Source organism: Podarcis filfolensis (assembly GCF_964270895.1).
Source record: "Podarcis filfolensis genome assembly, chromosome: 9".
NCBI classification, from domain to species: Eukaryota; Metazoa; Chordata; class Lepidosauria; order Squamata; family Lacertidae; genus Podarcis; species Podarcis filfolensis.
The window spans coordinates 37,654,771-37,682,419 of NC_139610.1; the positions used below are offsets into that span (position 1 = coordinate 37,654,771).

General features: G+C 40.8%; 1 protein-coding gene and 2 long non-coding RNA genes across 7 annotated transcripts in view; 2 read left to right on the forward strand and 1 right to left on the reverse strand.

Moving 5' to 3' along the window:
* Window positions 1-27,649, forward strand: part of LOC310770563 — a 285,355-nt gene that overhangs the window by 197,614 nt on the left and 60,092 nt on the right. The gene's annotated exons all lie outside the window — the stretch shown is intronic.
* On the forward strand, window positions 1,523-21,240 carry MAP9 (microtubule associated protein 9). Of its 5 annotated transcripts, none has more exons than XM_083631164.1 (16): window positions 1,523-1,714; window positions 3,064-3,195; window positions 4,021-4,105; window positions 5,324-5,539; window positions 5,639-5,881; window positions 9,064-9,293; window positions 10,151-10,262; window positions 10,683-10,963; window positions 11,784-11,839; window positions 12,891-13,056; window positions 13,773-13,862; window positions 14,634-14,798; window positions 16,644-16,789; window positions 17,341-17,473; window positions 18,091-18,168; window positions 21,016-21,240. In XM_083631164.1, exons 2-16 carry the CDS (start codon window positions 3,124-3,126, stop codon window positions 21,136-21,138), a joined length of 2,196 nt encoding a protein of 731 aa, XP_083487290.1. In that variant the 5' UTR covers window positions 1,523-1,714; window positions 3,064-3,123; the 3' UTR covers window positions 21,139-21,240. The 5 variants fall into 5 exon arrangements, with proteins under 5 accessions (XP_083487290.1, XP_083487291.1, XP_083487287.1 ...); XM_083631165.1 differs by having other exon boundaries at window positions 5,642-5,881; XM_083631161.1 differs by having other exon boundaries at window positions 5,324-5,881.
* Window positions 23,650-27,260, reverse strand: LOC310770535. The gene is made up of 2 exons (XR_014552244.1): window positions 25,309-27,260; window positions 23,650-25,064 (listed from the first exon to the last, which is right to left on the reverse strand). It is a non-coding gene; the product is annotated as an uncharacterized lncRNA (long non-coding RNA).

The window sequence follows — 27,649 nt, forward strand, 5'->3', positions numbered from 1 at the left end:
GTTTTCCCCAGGGAAATGTGCATTAGAACTGCAGCCTTTAATCATAACTTGTTTCCAGACAATCATTTGATTTCAGTCCCTGCTCCAAATTCATTTTTGCTGTGAATGCTTTGCTCTAATTTGTGGTAAAGTCATTAAAAATGCCTCTTTTCCTGATCTTGACTATAAATGGTGACATACTAAATTAAACGGAAAAAATTGTCTCTCTCCATTTGCAGCAAAATCTTTTGCTGCCATCCTCTGGAGATGACAAGCATTTCTCTCTCTCTTGAAATGGAACTATGGTACTCTGAAATGCATTGCATTGTCAGTGTAATAGGGTTTGCACGATTGGAAAATAAAATGATTATCAGATATTTGGATAGTCACATGTTCTGGCATTTTATAGGTCATTCATATTTTAGAAGCTATGACCACAGCAATTAGAAAACTTACTATGAGCATACGTTGTTTGTCTGAAAGGAGGGTAAAGAGGGATGTGGGCATTTCAAGAGTGAAATGTGCATTCATTGCTCTGTCCCTGCCCAGCACTGACATGTGGCCCTTCTAAGGTTGCCCAGAAACGAATGTGGCCCTCAGGCTGAGAATGGCTACCCACCCATGGGTGAAAATCACAGCTGCTTCACTGCTCTCCTGCTGGGAGGCAAGTCATAGTTTGACCTAGCATTCTGTCTCTCTTCAAATAAACTATAGTTTATAGCACCTAGTTTGTCTGTACGTTGTGGGAGAACCGCAAATGAAATCAAATCATGTTATGCTAAGCCGGATCATGAGTAAGCTTAGCTGTCAACAGTGCCACAACAGCAGAGAAGAGTGAAGTTGCCACCATTTAAACCCTTTGCACAGTATGTATTTATCTTTAAACTATAGTTAAGCTTAACCATAGTTCAACTGAAAAATGATGTGTGAACCATAGCTGTCAACCTTCCCTTTTTTTGTGGGAAATTCCCTTATTCCAGCGCTGTTTCCTGCTGCTATCCCGGATTGTTAGATATCCCATAGACGGTCCCTGGGACAGGTGAGGCTGCTGGTGCCTTATTTTCGAGGCTGCTGATCCCTTATTTTCAAATCTGAAAGTTGACAGCTATGGTGTGAACTTATCCAGTGTTGGTGATGTTTTTCCTCACAATCCCAATTTCACCTTTTTCATTGCTGCTGAACATCAAAGGAGAAAATACAGATTGGCTCTATGGTTTGTACTGCATAGAAGCACACACAGAAAACAAAATTAATATCATGGAATGGTAGAGTTGGAAGAGACCACGAGGAGCACCTACAGCCCAACGCCCTGCAACCAACTCGCAATTGGTACAGCCTGCACTCTTAGTAAGCTCAAGAACTATACCCCCATTTCCTTCCTTGCCCTTTTGCAGAGCTGGCTAGTGAAAGGGGGCGGGGCGAGAAGAGTCTTTATTTCGTCACCCCTTGGCCCCGCCTCTAGCCCCTCCCCCCGTCAGCCGCAGATGAAACCAGGCCGGCGGAGGGAGGGGAGGAGGCGGGGCTCGTTTCCCGTGGCAACGCTCCTCGGGGTCTGTGCTGTCAGCGCCCGCGTGGCGGGCGTTGCTAGGTAACGCGCGCGGCTGAAAGGCCTACGTTGCCCTGAGGCCGCGCTTGGCGTTCACTAGACCTGTAGCCGGGGCAGGGGCAAGATCGGAGTGGGCGCTGCTCAGCCCTCTCGCCCGAGTGCAAAGAAAGAACCTTCCCGCGACGCGAGGTACCGGGCGGGGAGGGAGGCAGGCGGAGCCCGAGGCCAGCTGGGAGGCGGAAGGGCGGAGCGCGGCGGGGTCTCCTTCCCCAGGGACCTTGGAAGGAGCTGGCCGTTAAGGGCTCGTTTTCAATACTCAAGGCAGCTGCCCGGTGTCTGTTTTCTGGGGGATAAAACCCTGCGGGTCTCCGTGGGGCTTCTGAGCAAAGTGAGCGGAGCTGCATTTGCTGCGCGCCTAGGCTGGATGATATTATTATTATTATTATTATTATTATTATTATTATTAATGCTACGCAACTAGATTAAAATTTTACTGTTCATTTCTATTTCTTTCCCATCTTATCCTTGAGATGAGTTATAGGGCGTACTTCAGTTTTCTACACAAACAACTTGCAAGATACATTATGTGAAGCCCTAGAGCAGCCTTCACCAACCTGGTGCCCTCTAAATATTTTGGACTCCGACTTCCATCAGCTGGCTGGGGTGATGGGAGTTGCAGTCCAAAATATCTGATTGGCACCAGGTAGCTTTTCTAGGGCTTATTTTAAAGGGCATGCTTTACACTTGCACTGTTCACTCACATAGTTCATGCACAGGAGTATGTTCTCCATTATTATTCTCACTTGCATCTTGTTTAGTGAAGTAATGCGAAGGTGTTTCAGACTTTCCTCTGTCCTGCTTTCCAGTTTTTCCTGTTTTTTTTTTTCTGTGGTGGACAGAGGCACTCCTGGGAAGGTGACCTTAACATGAACAAACTCTGCAGGAATAGGACCTGTTTTTCTTTACTTTATCTCATCTCCCATCAGGAGTGCCAACTTGGCCCCACGACCGTGGGTGCCCGGGGTCGTGGATGCCATGCAGCGTGCATGGCCCTGGCCCTGAAATTTGTGAGTGCCTAGCACCTTCATGGAGACTTTTGTGGGTGCCTGGGCCCCAGGGAGTTGGCACCTAGGTCTCCCATCAAGAATAGAATTAGAATTGCTAAGCATTGAGGATTTGTTAAAATAAAGTCACTGTGTTTGAATTATCTGCTAGTGACTCTGAAGTGTTATGTACCAATTAAGAGTTTTTGATGGGTAATAAAATGTTGGCTTCCCATAGACACTTGGTTGGCCACTGTGAAAACAGGATTCTGAACTAGATGGGCCTTTGCTTTGATCCAACAAGGCTATGCTTACATTTCTGATGCATTTTCTATATAGCTGCAAGGAATATAAATACATTTATATGTGGTTCATTCTATATTCAAGATTCAAAGTCTATGGGGAGAGGGGAACTTTCCTTCAAGAGAATGTCAGTGTTGCCAAAAAAAGGGGTCACTTTTCTTTCTCTCTCTCTTATTTAAATCCACAATGAAGATTTGCCTTCACTGGATCACAAATTGAGCATATAAGATTAATTTCCTCAGATCAAGAAACATGTCTGATGAAGATATCAATACTTTAGCCTATACCAAAAGCCCAAAGTTCTCCAAAAGAACCACTTTTCAGGTAAAAGGTTTTGATCTGTACATTTTATTGCTGTACATTCTGTTACTTGCAAACTTAAAGTTGATGGTTTGTGTCTTGGTTCTGCATTATGTTAATGAGTGATAATTGCCCAGAGCTTGTGCATATTTCATGTTCAGGAAAAAATGGATATACCACATGGGTCTTTCAGACATATAGGAGCTTTTCATTGTTGGTGGGCTGATCACAGAAGGGGAATCAGATTTAAAATTTATGAAAAAGATACCCCACACATTTGTTTACCTTCAGTGTTGATGGTTTTATTTATGTAAACATTTGATACACTGCTTTTTTCTTTTACGTTCAAAGCAGCTTACTTAAGCAATTTATGAAACAACTCACAAAGTCCCTAATAAAACCAGTTACTTATTTAAAAAAAACCACAACCCTACAACAAGCATGTTAAATGTTTCAGCAGCCATGCAAAACCTATTTTCAAGCCAATAGTTTCACCATCTTGAGAGAGCTCTTTCATATCCTCAGGGAAACTGTTGAAAAGATCTTAGAGATTCCAAACAGATCAAAAGCATATATTTTTTAACCACTTCAAGGCAGAACTCCTAAGGAACCCATGGAAAAATACATGAATCTGTACCATAGACAAAACAAACAAATTCAGGTTTTATCACTTTATGGTAAAAAGATTAGGGATCATTAAATTGCCACATTTTTAGTTTGTTCTAGGTATATATATATATTTAAAGCAAAACAATTTACAGTAAAATTGGAACTACTCTGTTTCCTTTGAAATAGTAATGCATTATCTTCCCACTCTCCTTCTGAGCAAGTATGTTTACAATTTTTTAGGAAGAACTACAAGAAGCACTTCTTGCTCGCGCAGCAAAACAGCAATCTTCTGAATATTCGGAAGATTTTGAAAGTGATGAAGAAGGTAAGTTAAATAACATGACACCTTGAAATATTTACGTGTGCCCTTTCAGTGCTTTTTGTCGTATAAATAATTGATCAGTAACTACATGCAGAATGATCCTAGGCATGTTTAATTAGAAGTAAAGCAGCCATCCTAACCTTGATTTCCGTGCTGCTGGATTGGTTTAAGACTGGATGTCCCAGTCTTCTGGCTTCTGTTGTAATGACTGCTCATATGCACCTTCTGCCCTGACCAGCTGGAGGCAGCAAGGCTAAAGATGCAGCAAAGAATTAATCACTTCACATCTCAGCCCCTTAGGATTGTTCTGTAAGTTTCAATGAGTTTCATGAGATATGTTCCTTAGAGTTCTTTTAGTAGCCAAAACACAGTGGCCCTGAAGCTTATTGCAGAGCTTTCTTTGAATCTAGGCTGAAGTGGATCAAATCTTTTGCTTTACACTAGCTCAGAGGCTATTATAATTTCATCCTTTTTCCCCTCCTACATGGAGACATAATGGCCTATCTCTTTCTCTATAGGGATTTGACTTTTATGGAAAACAAATCAGACTGTTAACAAAATGTTGTCATTGATATTTTCCTATTTATGTTTCTAGTCACACACACACCCCTTCCCAGGTTTTTAATTTGAGTCAACAGAGCACATTCACTCTTAAATGGGCTGGTTTTGGTGTTTCTCCTCCCACCTGACCCTAAAAAGATATAATCATGCAAGACTTTGGCTTCTCTGAAGCTTGCATGGTTACTGCCGTGTTGGCTACACAACCCACACACAGAGAATTAAGCTCACTATATATATATATATGTATGACACTTGTTCTAAATGTACTTTACTGTACACTGCAAATCTCTTTGGGAGGTTTTTCTGTGCCTATCATTTTTCTTATCTTTTATGCTATTTGGATTTGGATGGCTGAAAACATCTGTTTTACTGTGTTATTAATGTTCTTCATGTTCTGAATACTGAAGTGGGACAAGTTCTATAAAGGACATTTATTCATTCTCACTGATCAAACTACTTCAAATTCCATATTTGAAACCTTTTTCACTCTAACATGACATACAACTTTAGGAATTAGAAGGAGAAACATACAGTTTTGGGTTGGCACCATAAACCGATAAATATGTCAGGATCAAAATGCATGGCAGAATTATGCTTTTAACCAAATTCAGCCTGATTCCCTTTCTTTATCCACGAAATGCCAATCGACTCTGTTTTCAGGTTCAGAGGAGGAGTTTCCTGAAACTGTGGAAAACACCCCAAAGAAATCAATTTCCTTTGCAACATCCAAGTATAATCTTCGCAATATGAGCACTTTGAAAAGAGAAAGTGCAGATGACTTGTCTTCGTCAGATGAAGATGAGAGACCTCAATATGTGTCCAGGTTTGAGAGAGAGATTTTGAGTGACGAGAGGCAAGCTGAACATTCTGGGTCAGGTGAAGGGAGTGCATCAAAAACATCCATTTCATTTGAAGTATCTCTGCCAGATCACTACTCTTTTGAAAAAAAACATGCTGATGACTTGATTTTGACAGAAGCTGAAGAGAAGAGACTTCAAGAAACAGCCATGTTGGAGAGTAAACATCGGATTGAAGAGAGGCAAGAAGATGACTCAGTTTCTGAAGAAGGGTCGGGTTTTGAAGAAGAAGGTGATCAGCAGGAAGAGGAACCAGTGTTTGATTTGCAGATAGAGAGGGATGATACAGTTCAGTGCAAAACTGAAATCAAGCCAGTGCCAAGGCCAAGGGAATTTAAGACCAAGGCGGCATCAGCATCAGGTAAAGCAAGCATAATAAAATTCTGCTGCATGCATTATAATGCACTTTTCAGATTTTAAACAATATTATTAAGAAAAGTCCTTGTATAGATCATCCTTCTTGTGAAAGATTTTTTTTCCTTTTAATGTGTGTATTTTAAAGGGAAGAAATCTACAGTATCAAGTTAATTTTTTCCTTTTGGCATATTGTTTGTTGTTGTATTTCTTTATATTCCAAGATAAGTATAAGCTATATTTTATAACATTTTATACATAATAAAAAGTTGTCATTTTGCAGTCTGTTACAACAAAACTTATAATAACTTAAAACAATACCCCGGTGACCCATCAGTTTCAGGCCATTACACCTGTTGGATAAGAGAGTTACTGCCAGTTCCCATATGACCTATCATAACTAGTTCTGGATTTGTCGAAAGAGTGATCAAGATCTACAGAGCTAGTTTAGATGTGTCCAAAACCTTGGATATACACTAGGTACAGAAAAGAAAGATGACTCTGTTTACTTTTAAGGCAAACTGACCTAATTTGTACTTACTGGAACACAGCCATCCTTTGAATTTTACAATTCAGTTCTCAAGGCAAGTAACGTGTACAGAAATGCATATACCAAGGTAAAGTGTGCATTAAAATGTATATTGGGTAAAGTAGCATACAAAAATGTATTAGGGGGGATTGCTTTGAAAAATTGCACATAGATGTGTGGATTAAGAGAAATTCACATTAAAATGCTGCTGGATTTTCATGAGGACATTTTTTTAATTAAAAAATGCAAACTGATGTTGAAATGTGGAGAGCTAAAAATATGAGAAACTGAAATTGAGATTCACTCATTCCTAGATGTGCCTAGTGCAAGGTTAAATTTTAAACTCATGACATATCAGAAGCTATTTCTGCAAGTTTCTAGGTAGGTTTGGCTGCTGACATGAAAAACTGCTCTTTGAGAGGTACAGCCCCAAGGCTACCTTAGGTGCTCAGAAGTCTGGCAGTTCTTTGGATCACAGGCAATAGCAGAAAGGTAGCCCCAAGAGGCTATTGGTGTATGAGGATCTTGCCTTTAGCTCTGTGGTATCCTATGAGTTCTTAAAAGAGTTCCTGTTTATGATCAAGTGTGTCTGGCAGTCAGGGAGTTGTGCTGTTTGTATTTCTATCATTGATGATGTGGTGAAGTACAAAGCTTACCACATTGTTTAATTTCTAAACCAAGATGATTTAGCACCAGTGCTAAAGTCTGAAGTCACACACTGTGTCCGAAAACCTTGCCCCCTTAATTCAGATCATGTGGGGTGGGTTATACTTACTTGGTGAGTAGGAAAGGTGCATGTTCATGTGCACTTTCATGATTACTATATTATTGTAAGTGGATACACACACTTTCAAGAGCTGACAGCACCTGTGGCATAATCATGGTAATGTTAGGTTTGTGCTTGGCAGTAGTTAGAACTATGGTTGTGCTTGGTGATGTGGACATTCCAATTTGGATTGTGATTGTTGTCTTAAATGGCCCTGGGTATGAGACCAGATTCTTAGGATTGAACCGCATGTGACCCTTTAATCAGCACTTCCTGGCAATTTAAGAAACTGAGAGAAGTCATGCCTTAAGCCACCGGTGTTTTACTCTGAGAATTCTATAATCCATTTTTCATTTGGGAAATAATTGCACATTAAACATTTCAGGTTGCAATCTGACTAAACAGTTGGGGGGATTATTATTTTGTTTGTTACTGTGTTTTGTATTGTTGTGTTTTTATATTGTGAACCACCCTATGATCCTTTGATAAAGGGCGATATAGAAATTTAATAAATGAATGGGTTTTTTCCCTCCACTTGGTGGCACCATAGTCCATGTTTGGCTATCTCCAAATTCAAGTCTGGTTTGCATGTCACATTTAATAAACAGAATCATAGAATTGGAAAGGACCACGAGGATCATCTAGTCCAATGCAGGAATATTTTGCCCCTCCAGGTGTTTTGAACTACAACTCCCATTATCCCTGGATGTTGGCAATACTGGCTGAAGCCGATAGGAGTCATGGTCCGCAGCATCTCGAGGGCCCTTATTAGCTCACTCTGCATTAAACCATAGCCAGTGCTTTATTTGTTGAATGCAAGTGAGCACTGCTCTGGTACACAACGTTCAAAAGTTCCACTTTGCACCCTGCCAGCAGCAACAAACCACAAGCTTTGGCTTGTGGTGTGAACCAAACCCGTGCTTTTGGTCCATTTGGGGGCAAGCAAACTACGAGCCTGGGTTCAAATGGATTGTTGCTCACAGCAAAGCCAGGAATGTGTGACAGGCGTAGTGGGCACTTTGGGACAGTGCACACTCACACACTGCTCATTCACACCTTAACTATGGCTTAATGTGGTGCCAAAATGAATAGTGGGGCAGGGCAGCACCATGGAGCCAGACTTTGGGCAGTGGTATCACTGCTACCCCGGGGGGGAGGGGCACTGCAGGCACACAAGTGGGAGCACCAGATAGCTTTCACTGTTGCACCCATTCTGCCCCAACCTTGATGTCACTCTGTCCCAGTAAGCACCAGAGATGCCACTTCAAGGTCGTGCCCTGCCCCATCGATCACCCCTACATGTGATTCTGCTTCAAATATTATTATTTTTTAATGCTTGGATATTAAAAGCCAACTTTCTTTTTTGTGTGTCAGAACGTTTTCAGCAGCTAAGCAAGTTGCATTCGAACGGAAAGTGTTTTGCTGTTTTTATGGAAGTCATAATCATACAGTAGTTCTATCAAGGCTTTACAAGAATTCCTGTAGGCTGGTTTTTAATGGCACAGGGAACTGCATTCCTTGTGCAAGTCCAGGGGCACAGCTCAGGAAAGCTCAAGCTTTTGGAGCAAGGCAGCTGTTTAATCCCTGTGCTCACTTGTCTGATCAAATTAGGGGAAGCTCTCTGACCTGACTAAAATGAAGCTTAGATAGAGTCCCTTTATAGATATACCTGTAAGCTCATTTTGCCAGGGCGTGTCACTGGTAAAAGCCCTACCCCTTGCTCTGTCTGTACCCGCATGAGCTATAGGGATGACTTAAGAGAATGAGGGATTCTGTGGGTAACCTTAGTTGACTCAATGGAAACTACAGTTCAGGGACTTCAATAGTTTGAATTTATCCCCCCCCCCCCAGTTAAAATGCCAATTTACAATTTCTTTCTTTGTATTTTTCTCAGCTGAGAATATTAGCATTCCCGCGCGATATGATTATGCAAAGCCATCTTCTCAACCTAGGAGTGTTTTGAGAAAAAGCAGCCATGTGGAGGATTACGAAGGAACTAAGGCAGAGGATAGGACATCTCACAGCCACAGATTTTCACTGTCTGCACCATCTTCTGAAACAAGGCTAAATGATCAAGTGAAGAAATCTGAAAATAGAGCACTTTCTGAAAGTCCTGGTCCTGAGGTCAGAAAATAATTCTGATCTATTGTATATGAATAAAGGGTGGAAGGCAGTCTGAGTGAAGCTCTCACAAGTCCCATTTCTATCCATGGAGAGCTAAACACATATTTAACTCTCTTCTGAAATCACTGAGATAGGTGGTTGGATCATGCCTAAAGTTACCAAGTTTATATTTTGTTCCAACATATATGGATGATTTTATCCTTTGTGTTCTACAGTAATTCCATAGCTTATCACTAGTGAGAAAATGTTAACTTTGACAAGAACAAGCTAGGAATGGTTACATATTTTCAGAGTGGAAATGTGCTCCAGTGTGCAACTAAATGATGTTCTAATGTATATGATTCTTCAGCAGCCAAGAGGTTGGAATTCAGGATCTGAACACAGTGAAATATTATTAAAACCAGCTCTGAGAAAAGGCTCAGTTTACACATAGAGGCTGCATACACAGCATACACTTAAAGCATATCCCCTGGCCCCAAATAATCGTGGTAACTGTAGTTTGTTAGGGGTGCTAGGCACTGTAGCTGTATGGGGGTAAACTACAGTTTGAAGAAGTGTGGGAGTGCTTTAAATGTGTTGTGTGTGCAGGCAGTAACTCCACTTTCCCAAGAGTAACTCCCATTGAATTCAATAGGAGAACAGCCTAAGAAACAGGTGGGGGGGGATAAAGAAGCTTGTTTTCCAATTCTAGCAGCTGAATATCTGTAGACCTGAGGTAGGCTAAATCTTACATTGTTTTTAGTCTTTATTTTGGGAGATACATTTGGGGGATTTTCTTTTTTAGAAATCTTTTTAACCTGATATGGATTAATCACAAGTAATGATAGGATGGCCTCTACTTTCATTTTCCATTTTAGGGCCCCTGGATTGCAAGCTCCTCATCCCCATTCCCTATTCATTTTTCATCAGCGGATGAGAGAACTGGAGATTCCAATTTGGCAATATCTGCAGAAGAATCTTCTTTAAAAGGTAAATAATATTTAAAAAACAATTACAATTCAGAGAGTGTTACTTTGTAATGCTGAGCACCTTATAACTTAAGTCACCTTCAAGGACTTAAATACAAGTTGCCCTGAAGTAATTTCTGATTGTTAATGGGAAAAGTTTGAAATGCACAGTTAATAATGATCTACTTTAGTTGTCCTTTGATCTTCCATCACCATAAAGGGATTTTTTTGGGGTGGGGGGGTATTGCGAACATGCTGAAATAGAGAAAGAACACTTTCTTTCAAGTTATTCTTTAAAATACATTTGTCTCATATAAAATTAATTCTGAGAAAAGCTTGCAAAACTCCAGATACTTTCTCTTATCTCTTTCCTTTCCTTCCCTGGCCCTGCCCAGTGTCTGATCATTAACCCCATGTGAGGCTTCTTTTCTTTCCATGTTAGAAGATGAACAGAAAGAAACCGATAACCGCAATGATCTGAAATTGCTGGAAAGTGGCAGAGAATCCCCTTCGGTGATAGAACTAATGATGACAACAGTTTATGAGAAAAATAAGGAACTTCACAAGTCAACTGAGGATTATCTGGAAGGAAAGCTGCAGACATTAGAACACAGTGCCGTTGAGGATGGAACAAATGAGACAACAAAGGAGGATAAATTTGAACAAAAGGTAGCACTAAGTACTTCAAAGGCTGTGCTGGGTACTTCAAAGGATTCGTTAAAGGTTTGTTTCATGGACTATTGTCATATAGCCTTAAATTGATACGTATGTGCACACATATTCATGTTTAAAAAACTTGTTTGGCTGCTACCCGCTTATGACTATGGAACGATGTTCTTCTACCAGTGGTCAACTAAACTGTGCTCTAGTATTAGACATTTCGTGTCTATTTCAGTTGTGGTTGACTTATGTTTCCTCTTGCTCCATTCAAAAAAGACATTTGATAAAACAAAATCAATGCTCGTGGGTAAAGACCCCATGGTAATATTGCCAGCAGACAGGCTTGGATTCAAAGATCCTGCTGCACAAGTAGAAGACATTTCTGCTTGTTCAGAGGGAGGTCGCTGATTGGCTCACATCCAAACATGGTTAGTAGTCCCTGAACTCTCTTCCTTCACATGCAAAAGATGCTCTGGGGTGTTCTCCAAATTTCTAGAGCCATTTGGAAGCTATAAATAGAAGGAAAATGTGGATCATGCAGAAATTTTTAGTCCTTGTTATTTGGTTTATATTTCATGAAGGCAGAATTCCACAATTTTATATTGTGAGCCTTCTGAGGTATTCAGAGGCTTTTGATTTGGCACACCCAATATCTCAAAATAGGTGCTGCATAAGTACAGTGGTACCTCGGGTTAAGTACTTAATTCGTTCCGGAGGTCCGTACTTAACCTGAAACTGTTCTTAACCTGAAGCACTATTTCTGGGTTAGCAGAGTCTGTAACCTGAAGCGTATGCAACCCGAAGTGTATGTAACCCGAGGTACCACTGTAGTACTATTACTTTCCAGGCTGTACAACCAGTTTTCTTTTTCTGGTTTTATTAGGAGGAAGGTGAAGAAAAAGAGACAGGACCACAAAAAGCAAAATCTCCCATAAGCAGGTAGGAAATTTGGTGCATTCACTGGAAGGTGACATAAATGTTTCCAATTTTCTAAGTCAGAAATAGCAAATTTCACCAGCTTAATTCTCTGTATGAGGTAGTATTGGTTCTCTGAGCCCACATTCTGAAATATTATTATTACTATTATTATTTTCCCACCCTTCGCGCTAAGGTTCCAGGACAGGTTACAACAATTAAGACCCAATGGTAAAAACAGTTTAAAACAATGTACCATCACAGAAATAAGGTGTTAAGTAGTGCATTCGCCCCAAACCACAGTGTTCTTTTTACTTTATTTATATATATTTTTAAAGGTCATATGAATGGCTACAGTTTTTGATAAGTTTCTCTGGCATGAATGTTTAAGTGCTGATTATTTTTCATTTAAATTCCTCCAGATTGTTGTTTTTTTTTGGGGGGGGGGGCCTGAAGCATCATTCCAAATATCAGAGTCAATTTTTTCAAACTTCCGATTCTTTGTATAGCAAGCATAGCTTTCCTTCAAAGGATTTAAAGCATCTAATGATATTTTATATTTCACCTTTTCTGAAATTCTTGACTCATTAACAAACACACTCAAATTGTTTGTTGAAGGGAAAGGTCCAAACATCAAGAGTGGGTTTAAAGAACACCTACACCAATCGTCATAAAAGACAAGGAGGAAACTTTGAGACTCCTGTAGATCAGCCCCTGACCAAAACCTTATTAGCTAAAAGACAACAAATACCCTCATCTGAGTAGGCCAAGGGATTCTGATGTCAATCTCCAACTCACAGAGTTAGCTCACAGCTCTTTGTACCTACAAACTTGGGGGCCATTTCTATTATTCCAAATAATTTCATGAGCAAGTTTCTCTCTACAAGGTACAATTGGCTCTGCACATAATGCTTTCGATATCTGAGTCTTGCACTCAGACTTGACCCAGTCCCTTGGAAGTGCTTTTTGAGACTATTATACACCTGAGAATGTGTATAGCTTCTCAGTAAATGGGGACACCTATCTGCTTTTACATGTCGTATACAAAATTTGGTATGTCATTTTTATTTTACAGATCTTTCAGCTCTACCTACTTGAAGAAAACTGGGAAGCACTCCCCGATCCCGATAAGTACATCATCTCAGTATTTGGGAACATTAAAGGTCTTGGACAATAAGCATTTGCAAAAATTCAGTGCCGAACTTGACAAAGCAGATAGTTTACGGGCAGCTGTCTACCAGGTAAGCCTTTAGAGTGTTTTAATGTTGTGTCATTAAGAATATTTCCCAATTTGCTTTAAGGGAGGCAGGAACCTTTGTAGATTTATGTGTCATTTATTCAGAAAAGATGTGAATATAATAGTCTGCATTTCACCTTGCTGAAAATCAGTTATAGACATTTGTAGTTTCTAAAAAGGTTTTGCCCTTTTAAAAGTTGTTTGAAGAATAATTTCATACTGTATTTTGGATGGTCTAAGTTACAGAGGAGGGCTGCCTGCTAAGTTTTCTTGAAGCAGCCAGTTCAGATGTTATATTATCCCTGGGATTCTACTAGGATTGGGGCTGGCTCTGGAGCTTGTTCTCCTTTCCCCACCTCTCATTATAGATAAAAAGAGGCAAGATTAACATTTATTTATATGTAAATCTCACACACCCCACTTCCTGCCTTAATCATTCATTCCTGAAAGTTGGTGAAACTTAAAGGAGCAGCCTTTAACACTGCATGAGGAGTTATGATTTGGAAAGGGAATTGCCTGATAAGAAAGATTTGTGCATGCCTAGGACATTCTTTTTAATCTCAGCACAAAAGTCCTGCTCTTCCATATATCAAATTATGAGAGCAGCTGGGATATCCTTTGTAAGAAAAGCAGATTATCCCTCTGTTAAAAGGTAATTTCATACTGTTAGGTCTGAAAATTGCCTGTTACAGCTTTCTGCTTTTTTCATCCCTTCCATAGGACTGGTTGGAAAAGAAAAGAATCTTTCTGTTGGAACTACAAAGAATAAAAAGAAACAAAGCTGAGAACTTGAGGGAAAAGAATGAAAAGGTTTGTTCTGAAAATAGTTCGTCTTAAAGGGACTTGTTATAGCATATAGTTGTCCACGTGCTAAACGCTAACATTGAGATTCAGCATCGTGTGACTACGCATCCACTGATGCCGTAGAGCTAACTGCTTTCTCTGTTCCTGTCCACAGCCCCTCACACACCCCTGTTGTTTCTAGCAGCAGCACTAATGTCTTTGTAGGACATGTTTAGTGAGCACCTCACTTACAGGGCTTTGAGGAGACTCCCTCATTGGCTTAGTGCCCAGTGCGTGTTTCCTGCTCGCACAGCCCAAAATCCGCCCCTCTTGTAATCCAAAACATCTGGAGGGCCATAGGCTGATCTGAAAGGACAATGAGATTGAACAAAGGTAGCATAACAGTGGTTGCTGCTTGTGAGAAACTAGAAGAACATTCCCTGGAAAGTTTTCTTCAAGGTGGACAGTAGCAAATTAAGAGGGGTGCAGACCCTTCTCACAATAGTGACACATCTATGTAAACGCCTGCACATTTGAGGCAAATAGTTTTGAAATAACTTTAATTAACCTCAAGATGGTTTTCTGTTTAAACAAAACCAAGGCATAGCCAGTAGATAGGATGCTAAGTAGTAAATTTCCTGCATTACGAGGCAGATATAGTCTTACTAGAACAGTAACTAGCAGGGCACACAAATTACTGTGGTACACATGTTTGCTTGACCTTTTCCCAATTAAGTCCAGACATAATAATAATGAGCTCTCTTTTTTTTTTAACTGCCAATGTTGCCTCCCACATAGGAAGCAGCTGCTAAGAAAGAGGAAGCACTTGCATCCTTTGAAGCCTGGAAGGCCATGAAAGAAAAAGAAGCAAAGAAACTAGCTGAGAAGAAAAGACTAGAAGAGGCCAAGAAAAAGATGGAAGCAGAACTGAATGAGAAGAAGAAGGAAGAGGCCCAAAAGGCAGTGAGACAATTTCATATTGCAAACATTAGATTGAGGAGAGAGGACTAATGCAGACAAATGGACTCTGCAGCTAATGTTCACGATACTTCCACACATTTACAATTCATCTTAATAAGTGTCGAATTCTGCAAATGAATTGCATACATAAACCAATTACCCGCAGTAGGATACCTTCCTTTTCTTTACTCTTGACAGCAACATATGCATGAACAAAACAATTTTGCAAGTGGATCTTGTTATCTGTGAGGCCAGGTAATGGGACAAAATCTATAAAACCCAGCTGCAAGCTTTAATCAGTACACTGATCGATAAAGCTTCAGTGAGTTAATTGGCAAGGGCCATTTCTCATTGGTGATGCTGAGAGTTAAGGACTTGCTCGTTTCTAACCTGGTTTGATTCTGGTGCGTTGCCATAATACAGAATAAAAGAAAACATTGAGGACATGGGATAGCCTGAAAACTGTATGGGAGCAAGTTAGTGCAGAATACAGCAGCCTGGTCAATGGACAAATAGAGTATATTGTGCCATTTTGGAACTACTACACTGGCTGTCAATACATTTCCAGGCATAATTAAAGTGCTTGTTTTAACCTATAAAACACTAAATAAGGATGATGTGCCCCATGCACCCTGTTCTCAGATTCAGCCTCTCTTCAGCAACTGTCCAGCAGCAGGTCATTTTTTTTCTTTTCCCCACTGCATTCCTCCAACAACACCCCCATCCAGAAGCAGTCGGTAATAAAATTCATTCTCCTTTGGTTGGGGCGGGGGGAGCATGGCAAAACCTAATCAAATTCTTTGTAAAGCATAAATCAAAAGCCTCCCCTCTTTTTCGAAGTATCAGAGTAGCAACTACACACATTTTTTTATTAGGAGGGAAAAAAGACTACTTTAAAATAATAATTATAATTATTTAGTACTTACACCCCGCCCATCTGGCCGGGCCTCCCCAGCCACTCTGGGTGGCTCCCAACAGAATATTAAAAACACGATAAAACATCAAACATTAAAAACTTCCCTAAACAGGACTGCCTTCAGATGTCTTTTAAAAGTCAGATAGTTCTTTATCTCCTTGGCATCTAATGGGAGGGCGTTCCACAGGGCAGGTGCCACTACTGAGAAGGCCCTGTCCTCCCCCTTTCCTTTCACAGCTGTTAGGGATTCTTAAGCTTCAGAAAACCATTTAAATACTTTCTAAAACCCAGTCCCAGTTCTTTCGGCAGCTGATTCATTGCAGCCCATTTGCATATGATGCTTTGGGAGCACCTCTTGATGAATGCCAATTATCCAGATTGAGGAGGAACCTTCCACAAATCGTGCCAGTAACCGAGGCTCGTCCATGGCAGGGGCACACTCCCAGGTCACTCCCGTTCTGCCTTCCAAATTGGCAGACCCAGGATTGTGCGATACTGTGGAATTCAGTGAACTTCCCAGACCCCACTGGAAAGCATTGGGAGGCTTTGTGCCTCATTCTCTCCCTTTCCCCTTGCCTGAACTTTGCAGCCTCCAGAGGGCTATGAAGAACAACAGCCATTGGCTCCCAGGCATGGCCAGAAAACGGATTTGTTTAATCATCTTTTAATAATTTTATCTTGCAAACTGCTCTGGGAGCCATGCTGAAAAGCAGCTAATAAACTGTTCAGATTAAATACATAAAGCGCAGGAGCCTTTTCCTTCTTTTAATGTTAGGTTTGCTTGTTAACTAATTTTGCACTGTTCACATTCAAGCAATCAATTGACTGGGTTTAGAGCAGATTATTAATTAACTAGAACTTATTAAATTGCTTGACAACCCTGATAAGCTCTCCTCGGTGCACATCCCTGATGAACTTGTTGCTTTCTTTAGGCTTTTGAGAAATGGAAAGAAAAGAAAGCTGAATATTTAAAACAACAAATAGAGAGGAAGAAAAGAGTTGAAAGATTAAAGAAGAAGAAAGAAGAGGAGGTTGTTGCAGAGAAGAAGAAAGACAGCACATCTGCTGTTGAAAGATGGTACAGTTGTTATAATCATTGTTGGTAACAGCAGCAGTAGTTGTATAAAATACTTTCAAAGTACCTGACATTTTCTAAACACTGCATATATTAAAAGATAAAGCAGTCCTTTCCCACAGGCTCACAGTCTAATAGACACGATACAAAAGGGAAAAGGAATGTGGAGGGCAGTAGAAAACAAGCATTGGAGTCATTTCTCCTTCTCTGACCAGTGGATGTATGAGGCCAGGTCACAGAATTGTAGAGTTGGAAGGGACCCTGAGGGTCATCTAGTCCAACCCCCTGCAATGCAGGAATCTCAGCTAAAACATGCATGGTCTCCCTGGTAGGCAGGAGGTGCAGCTTCCCCACGGCCCTTGATACCCTGGCTGGTGGCAGAGGCCTGCATATGCCTCCATTTGGTTTTTCTACAACATTATAATGATGCAGGCAAGCACCTGCATCTAACAATGCTAAGTATGTGTCTCTGTGTTACAGTGTTGTTTTGTGTTATTTGAGTAGGATGCATACATTTCCTTTATGTATTAAAACATTTTCTCCTTATCCTTTAGGAACGAGAAAAAAGAGGAATTCCTGAAGCAAAAGAAAAAAGAAAAAACCCAAGAAAGAAGAAAACAAATAGAACAAGAAGTTGAGAAGGAAGAAAAGGATAAAAGAGCGATAGAAGAATATGAAAAATGGCTGGTAAGTGTTTGCACTTGTGATAATATCCAAGATGTATAGAAATTTTGGGGAGTGAACTTCCATTGTTTTAAAATCGCCAGATGGTGGCAGTATAATCTCTCTTCCTACGATTGTTGGATCTAGAACTTAGAAAACAACCCTCAGATGTATGTGCAATACCTAGCATTCTGCAGACATGTATTAGAAGTAAGATGCTGCGTAGATGACGTAGAGGAAAAGTGTTATTTTGCACGCTTTGCAGGATTTCCTGGAAGTGTGTTTGAATTTCCCAGTAGACATGCTTTTGTCTTGAGAGACTTGGAGAGTGGAGTGCAGAGGGCAGCTACTAAATTTAAGAGGGCACCTGCTCAACAATGTAGGGTCTGGTGATCCTTGACATTAAGAATATGTAACAAGGTTTATTTTAGATATCTACGTATAAGCTAGATATGAATAATAATCACCTAAGGATGGTTGGGATGGCTAATTTGTGGCCCTCCAGATGTTTATGTTTCTGTAGAACATGACGGCTGCCTCACAAAGATTTTGGTATGTATACCACTGCCTCACTAGCAGTTTCTTGTCCCAGTGCTATAGTCGGTGACAGTAGAGTCTTCTCTTCTCCTGTTCACTGTCAGGAAGAGCCGCTGCTTCTGCAAAGCCATGTCAGCCCAGCAAAGAACCAGCAAAGTCTAGCAGCAGCAGCAGCTGCCCAAGTGAGTGAATGTAGATGCAAGGAAATGGTTTCATAGATGAGGATTTTCATTATTCAGAGTTGATAGAATAGTGATGACTTATGCTTTATACTTATAAATAGACATTGTGGCATAAATGTGTGTGGAAATGGGGGGTTTAGCTCTTAGCTATTAGAAGTCGCATCACTCTGAGCCAGCCTTCACTAACCTGGTGCCTCCAGATGCTGGCTGGGCTTGAACATCTGGAGGGCACCAGATGCACAAAAACCGCTCTAAGAAGTTTCACAGTGGACAGGAGCCAACACCTCCAATACTGGCATGCAAAGAGAAGCAGTGGAGTATATAATGTGAGCCACGTTCTTGGAAGAGGAAAAGAAAAGTATGGTTTATGTTACGCAGTGTGGTCACATCAAATGTGCATTAACTTGTGTGAATTCAGTTACATGTGCTTGGCTCTGGCAGTGGTCCTTCCAATGGCTGTTGCAGCAGAGAAAAGGGAGAGACTAAGGGAAGAGGGAGTCAGGCAGGCAGGCAGAGGAAGAAGACATCCCAGCTCCCTTGACTTCAGAAGGAAGGAAAGAGGCAGACAAAGAGAAATGCAGGCAGAAAAAGTCTGGAATGGAGCTGCAGCATCTGCCTAAATCTAAACAAGCCTAGTCCTGCCTCTGCCAGATACAAGTTAGTCGAGTGGCTAGCATGAGTAATCTAGTTCACGCAGTGAAGGGGAGCCAGCATGGTGTAGCAGCTACAATGTTAGGGTACAACTGCAGAGACCCAAGTTCAACTCCCCATTCGGCCATGGTGCTCTCTGTGTAACCTTGTGCCAGTCTCTCTCTCTCTCTGTCTAAACTTAAGAGTCTGCCTGGGCTCTGAGGTCTGCAGGGAAAGCCCTTTGTGTTCTCCCAGTTGATGTAGCCCGCAGGGCAGGGCCTCCTCTGTCGTGGCACCTTGTTTGTGGAATTCTGAAGCAATGTCACTATCAGGCTTCCAACACAACTTAGCAAAACATCTTCCTACCCAGGCCTTTGGAAAAAACTGGTGTCAATGCCAGCTCTCAATGATGTAGTCTCTTTGCTGTACTGTTGTTGCTTGGGATTTCAATATGAGACACCGTATTTTATTGTTTTAATGTAATTGTAGTGAACCACTCTGGGATTATAATTGATGAAGGGTGGTTTGTAAATTGACAAATAAAACAAGATAAAATAAAATTCATTGGGTTGGCTGTGAGAATAAGAAGGAGGAGGGAACCACATATGCTGCCCTGATCTCATTTTAGGAGGGGTAGGATGATGGTGATGATACATACGAAGATCTCCTTTTCCCTCTTATGGCCTGTTTTGCCTATTCATAGAAACCGAAAGAGAGAGATTAAAGAAACATAAAAGGACTTCTGGTTCACTATCCTGCAGCTAAATATATTATTCACGCATTAAAATCCAACCATTCTATAAACCAGAATTTTTCCATCTTCAAATCTCAATATTACAAGTTCATTTTCTCTTTCATGCAAAAAGTCCATAAGAAGGTTCCAGTCCTGAATAAATGTCGATAATGATTTATTTTTTCCTAATTAAGCACATTAACTTTGCTATCTCAGCCAAGTCCAATAGTTTTATCGGCAATTCCTCTATAGTGGGTAGGGCTATATCTTTCCATCTTTGTGCAAATAGCAGTCTTGCCGCTGTAATAATATATGGCATAATCTTCCATAATCCATTTCCAGTTGTATGTCCATTAACCCTAAAACAAAGAGTTCTCTGGCTTCAATTGAATATTAGCCTTTAAAATCTGTTGTATCAATATATGTATTTGTATCCAATATTTTTTAGCCTTTTTACATGTCCACCAAGCATGATAAAATGTCCCTTCGTGTTCTTGGCATTTCCAGCAAACATTTGAAACTCCTTTATACATTCTCAGGAGATAAGTACCAATGATACATCATTTTTTTAAAAAATTCTCTTTAGTTTGTTCCAGGCTATTTAAAGCTTGGTTTGTTAGTGCTGACTTTATCCTACGCACAAACATCAGCTTGGTGATCTGAAAATACATGTATTAAGATTAACATCTCTAGGGTCAATAGGTCAACGGTACATCTGCTAAGTGTTATTTCAGCACTGTGCATGTTTTAAATCTGTACATCATAGCTTTATATATAACTTTAAAGTTTAAAAAGGGCCCCTTGAGTCCTCTCAAGAGTACTGATCATGCTCCTATTGTATAAGAAAGTTGTGTTTATGTACAACTAGCATATAGCCAAAGAGTGAAATCGAAGAATAAGCTAAAATTGCCCTCCAAATTATATGCTTTGTGAGCATCTGTTATGCCACATTGAATAGATTGTTGTGCTGGTTTTAAATGGATGTATTTGAAATATTTGTGATTGTGCTGTAAAGGCAGCTATCTTTATAAAGAGCGTCATAGCAACTGCTGGTGTTCATTAAGTTACAGGAATTTATAAACCAAAAATTGAAAATATTTATAACCAGAACAGACTAGATACTTTGTTTAAATGAGCGAACTATTGAAAAAAAGGTTGTTTTAGCTGCCTGGTTCTATATTGGAAGCTATAACAAAGCCATTAAGACTGCATGGAACTGTTAGCATGAAATGGGGATGACTGATTTATTTTAACTTTATTATTGAAGTCCACTTTCATAACAATGTATGGCACTGTAAATAAACATGCAGCTCTGCCAGGCTAAATAATAATTAAGAGACAAGTACATAGAAATAGGCATCTGGTGCATCTGTAATTTTGTAAAGGAAGCTAACGTTGTCTTGTGGAGAACAAATTGCAAACTAATCTAGCATTTATCCAGGCAGTGTGCTGCTAACTATCTCAATGCGCTTGATTGTAAACAGGAGAAGAAAGAAATGAACCAGATGATACAGACAAAGCAAAAGAAACTCCAGGTCATCCTTGAAGATGAAACTCCACCTCCATGGAGCCCACCTGGCAAAGTTGTTTCTTCAAGAAGCTACTGAGATGCCCAGGGCCACGAGGGAAAGTTCCAACCTTCTGCCATTGTCTAATCACTGTTATTGCACAACATCTGATTTTAACATGAATTGAAATTGGCTCTTTCATTCTTTCGGTGCAGGTGGTGATTTGGCTCTTTGGTATGGGAACGCCATCTGTCCTAAAGACGTGGTGCTCAGTGTGTAGCACACCGTTTCCCAGAATGCAAGCTGCACGGTTTGTAGCACTACGCTAAGTAGGTCAGGGTGTTTTTTTCATCAAAGCGATCAGCAGATTAAAAAATACTGAGTGCAGTAGTAAACAGAAGCTGCTGTAGCACACCGTTGTTGATGGAAAATGATATTTAGAATACCGAGAGGGCAATAATTTTCAATTAGAGGGGAGCAGTTTAAGGAGCCGTGATTTGTCCCGAAAGTGCTTCTTAAAACCTTAGAAGATCTTCTTAAATTACAGCGAGCTCCTCTAATACTTTGTGATGTAAGATTTTATTTTATTATATACCACCATAAGGGCTCTTGAGGTGGTTCCCGACAATAAAACATAATCCTAATAGGATAAATATTAGAGAACAGCAGAACCACTATAAAAATATGCAAAAGAAAAGCAGTAGCCAGAAAAGTTAACATACGGCTAAAACTCATAAAACCTAACAAAAGAAAGACATATTGACTGCTTTACTAGAAACCATCAACAAATGGGTTAGTCCAAATGAATGAAGAGAACTTCTTTAGGGAAGGATTGGCAGTAACAGGAGCCCAATGTGTGGCTGCTATGAGAAAGATGAGCTACGTGTCTCAGATCAGAAAAGGAGTTGAAAACAAAAGCAGCCAGTATCATAAGGTTTTAATACAAACCTGTATGCAACCACACTTGGAATACTGTGTACAGTTGTTGTCAGCACACCTCAAAATTCATAGTGTAGACCTGGATAAGGGTGTGGAAAGGGCAACCCAAATGATCAGTGGGCTGGAGCAACTCCCTCAATAGGAAAGGTGACAAGATTTGGGGCTTTTGAGTTTAGAAGAAAGGCAAGAAGGGGAAAGGACATGATAGAGGTGTGCAAGATTGCACAGTGTGGAGAAGACGGATTGATTGGGACTAGGACCCCAGGTCATCCAATGAAGCTGAGTGGTGGGAGAGACAGGGAACTCCTCTTTCAGACAGCCCATAGGTATACGGTGGAATTCGGTACCACGAAATATCATGATCACCAAGTTGGACGGTTTTAAAAGGGAATTGGACAGATGCATGGAGGATAAGGCTGTCAGTGGCTGCTAGTCATGATTCCTATTTTACTTCCAGTATTAGAGGCAGTATCACTTCTGAATACTAGCTGCTGGGGAAATACTGTTGCACAAAAGGATTCTTCACACTGCTCACTGTATTTCCCTATACACAATGCTATAAAATTAAAAATAGATGCTTGCATGTGTGAACAGACGTTCAGCTGCAATTTGTAGCAAATGACTTCCAGGGTTTATCCACCGTAAGCGGCTATATGAACCAGGCATGTGCATTTACTGTGATACATTTTAAAATTGTCTTTTTTTACATGACATCCATAATTTAATATGTTCTTTTCAGGCCTGTGTGGATAAAAGCTTGATCTAAAAAAGACAGAGAGAGAAATAGAGATTTCATTTTAGGCACAGGCTATTTCTAACAGACCTAAATCCTGCTTTCAGATGCTTTCACACAAACAGTCCCTTTACCAAAATTGTTTTCTGACAGAATGAACATTCATACTTAATGTAGATTTCATGAAATTGCTGAATCATGACTGTGCCATTAGCCATGCCGTTCTGTCTGCAGTTATTTCAGAATCTGTGTCAGGGTACTCTTAATCACACGGAAGCAACTACAGCTTCTGCTGACCTCAAGAGGGAATGGTGAAATATTTGTGAGCCCTGACTCACAGATGGGAATTGTCTCTCCAGCTCTGGTTGTCTGAATTAAAATGTATTGCATTCATTCTCTCTTATGGAGAAAATATTGTTGAACCAGCACTGCTAGTTCATTTAGCTGTGTTGGGGTGAGGACGTCAGAGTCGTAGCAGAGCATAGTCCTTGGGGGTTGCCTCTTGAGCAAGGCTTGGGAAACTGAGGCCCGGGGTCCAAATACAGCCCCCCGCCCCACCCCCACATGCCTCACTCCTCAGTGGCCCTGATTCATTGCCCCACTCGCTTTTGGATCTGGCCCCACCCACCAATGGCAGGTGGCCCTCAGAATGTTACCCAGAAGCGAATGCAGCCTTCAGACTAATCAAGGCATTGGGAGCAGATTAGGCCACCTGCACCCTTCACAGTGCAACCCAAGATCTCTGTGCACGCCCCTCTCATTGTAGGGGCAAACCACAGGGAACAGTTGTCACCTTGCTCTTTGGCCTGTCAACATAAAGAGATCTGAAATCAACTGGATTGGCAGGCAGCTGCTTCTCTGGGTACTTTTTGTCAGGTGAGAGGAAAGCAAGTGGAAAGAACAGTTTCTTTCCTTATCCCTAAACTGCAAAAAAAAAATTTCAAAGGTCTCCACTTGTTCTCCTACGTGTGAGTCAGTTACAAAGACCAGCAATGCTTTTATTTCGTTGGTCTTGGCACACAGGATTATGACTGTCTATAAAAATGAAAAGGAACCAGTAAAAATAGATAGGGCAAATCATCTCTACTAAACTGTTTGTGGGTTGTTTTCCCTCTTTTAGCAGAGGCAGGCACCTCAAAAGTATGCTTTGTTACGCCAGACTTTGCAATAAGTAACAATCTTGTTTCAAGACCCTGGCAGACAATGGCATGTGGTTTTAACATTCTGTAAAGAGCTAAATTCTCTTTGGACTTCAGAAGCTATTTGAGGGGCGTTACAAAAAATAATAATTGTTTTTTAGGTTGTTTTGCCAGAATCAAAATAGAAATTGTGTGAAACTCATTTCATCATAACACTTCTGACAGTTAGTTACAATAGTAAGCTATTAAAACCACTCCTGCTTTTATTTTGGCTTACTTTCCTCAGCTTTTAAAACAATTCTGAGGTAAAACAGCAGTGTTTTGAAGGGACTACCATGGCTCCTGCCTTCTACTTTTTAGATCCGTGCTGCTGGTTTAAAAAATGATGGCAAAACTCTTTGCAGAGATAATATACTTTAAACACCCTACTTAACACAATTAGGTGTGCTACCCTTTTTCTTTTTTAGATCTTTAAGAAACTTTTCCATCACATTAATGCTACAATCATTTGTATGCATCCTGTTAGGCTGTCAGCCTGTGCTGCCGAGCATGAGATAAACAGATTAGCTATGCAAAATGTTATTTAGCTCAAATGAAAGGCTCCTTGAAATGAGACAAATTCTCTACCTGGAAAGCACATAGTGATGGGGTAGTCCGTCCCATAACCCCACATAATTCTTTCAAATTTGGACGCAGTGAAATTAAACATGTTTCCATCGCCGTCTGCATGCAATCTGCATTCTCTTCCATACACCAGAGTTACTTCCGTGTGTGACATACTGCATTTAAAAGTGGTTCTAGATGGGACTGGTTTTGCCCAGAAAGAGGCTGTAATGCAATACTTAGGAAAAGTTACAACTGCTGCTGTTACTTTACTTTCCATCTGGAGGAAATAAGTGCTACTGTTTATGCTAAGCAACGAATGTGCCGCCATTATAGTTAGAAACAATCTGTCAGTGTTCAACTTGTAATATGCTATGTAGAACAGAAAAAAGGATGTGCTTTTTTGCCCAGAGGGTTTTCTGTTTAAGAAAAGTTGGTCAAAACTGAGGGGAAAGAGGCAACTGTCAGCTTTAATGTCAGTTTTGATACACAGCAGTGGGTAAACGGATTAAGTGGTACAAGGAGGACACAATATAAAAACGACAGAAAAAGGTAGGTGTGTGTTAGTTCAGAAAAATTGCCTTTCTGTTGTTTTTTCAAGTTTACTTATCCTTTATCCAGTGGTACCTCGGGTTAAGTACTTAATTCGTTTCGGAGGTCTGTTCTTAACCTGAAACTGTTCTTAACCTGAAGCACCACTTTAGCTAATGGGGCCTCCCGCTGCCACCGTGCCACCGGAGCACAATTTCTGTTCTCATCCTGAAGTAAAGTTTTTAACCTGAAGCACTATTTCTGGGTTAGCGGAGCCTGTAACATGAAGCGTATGTAACCTGAAGCGTATGTAACCTGAGGTACCACTGTATTGTGTGTTAAAATGTTCCAGTGTGCAAAAAGATATTTGTTCTCCGGATAGCCTGTATTTCTCTGGCACTCTGAAATCATAAAATTAATTGCTTGGCCTCAACCAGAGGTTTTCAACCTTTTGAGCCCACAGCTCCCTTGACCAGCTACATTCTTTCTGCGGCACCCCTTTGGGACCCAGGAGCCCAGTTACGTCACCCCTTGCCTGCAAAGCTGGCAGCCTCTCACCCTTTTTCAAACACCCTCCTCCCCTCTCCTTTCAAACACTCCTCTCCCCTCTCCTTGGGAGCTTGTAGCCAGGGCTGCTGCAACAAACAGCTGTGCAAGCCTTTGGGAGGCAGAGACGCAAGAGGGCATCAGAGAAGAGGGAAGGAAAGAGGGACAGAGGCCAATGTTGCCATTGGCACCCCTGACCATCATTCAAGGCACTCCAGGGTGCCACAGCACACTGGTTGTAAACCACTGGCCTAGGCAACGAAACTGATAGGGAGCCTGCCTGGTCATGGTCACTCTTTAGTACTCTGCACATCCACCAGTCACTGGTAAGTATGTCCTGCCACTGCCTCCACTCCTCTTGATAGGTGCAAGCCACTGAGCTAGACAGTCAGCTCAGCTGGGGAAGCAACGCTTCCTCATGACTTGCCTCTTGCCCATGCGACCACCTGCCAACTCCAGACCATGGTTGCAGCGATCATCCTTGAGAATGTTTCCTCCTATAAAAAGGGTAGGAAGTTTCTACATTCTAAATCCCTTGATACATGCATGTGATTTGGCGGGACAACGTGTTTTAAACCTACTTTCTTGCTCTGCGTCCAGTTGTTATTTCCAGTTTTCCATTTGTGGCACAGTTATAGTCTGAACCACAGTGTGATCCTGGGTGTGTTTGTGATATCATGTATGTGATGTAGGTGGCGAGAGACTTTTAAGCATGTCGTGGCTCAGTACTTTAGATGAGAGCTTTTTCTGCGAGCTCCACCCTCCAGTGCATGCAGGATCCACTTCTGGGTACACCCCTGTATCCTATCCAGCTACCAGAATTCATTATTCTAATGCAATTTTTCTCTGCTCAAGGAATATAAGTCGCAGTATCATAGAGCTTTAGAGTTGGAAGGATCCCTGAGGGCCACGCAGGAATGTTTTGCCGAATGAGGGGCTCAAACCCACAACCCAGAGATTAAAAGTCTTGTGCTCTACCAACTGAGCTTTCCCCCGTCTTTCACCTTTATCATCTGTCTCTTCCCCCACCCCACCCACCCTGTATATTAGATTTGTTTCTTCCTTCCCTTCCTCTAAATTATTTCCTTTCCTTCTGTTTCCTCCACTTCTTTCGTGGTTATTCTCTCAGCAACTGTCTACAGTTTTTCATGGAGGCTTCACTCACATTTTGGGGAACTATAGTTATGATACTAACCTGCACACAAGGCAAGTCCTTTTTCTGAAGTACCAATTTGCCTCCTTTGGCTACCTCGTAGCTATTTCATCTAAAGTTGTATTTCTCAGCTTCCCGTTTTGATTAGGATCTAGATAATTAGAAAGGTACTTTTAAAGGTTGTATTTATTCAGGAAATTATTGTAGCTGGTGACTCAGAAGAGATAACAACGTATGCCTGAATGTGGCATATTAAACAACAGCAAATTCCAGTCTTCAGCAGCTAGAAGATAATGGTTTGAGAAAAAGGATGGTGGAGATGACACACTGCCTCTGTTGCATGTTTTCTCTTTTTTTAAGATGGGAAGCAAAATTATAGGCAAGTTAAAATATATGTTATTTTGTGAAACTGGCTGTGTATGATTACTGTGCACTGATTTATTTGTTTTTTAAAGAAACTTGTGTGGTATATTTTATTTATTTCTACAAAACATGTTTTTTCCCCCTGTAAGCAGATGCTGTCGCTATATTGCACATTTTGAATATTTTTATATATATAATAAACTCTATTCTCCTATTTGGATTATGGTTTTATTTAGCCCTTAGAAGAATGAAGCACAATGAAGATCTTTCTATTCAACCAGAATCCCTGCAGATACTACCCAATTCCCATAATCCCTAACCATTCCTGATTCCTCCAACAATCTTTGTCCACTGACACTGCAAACCCTTAGGGTGATAATTCAGCTTGGTATTACTGTGGACCAACTGAAATCAACTTAGTCATGTTAATTGATTTCAGTAGGTCTCCTCTCAATAAAACTTAGTTGAATACCACTTCATATTTTTGCATTACAACCCTATTCCAGATGGCACCAACCCTCAGATTCCTTTTAAGCAGAGTTCACATTAAGCAAAACCCAAAATGCATGTCTACACTACTGATCTAAACCGGTTTACCTGTCA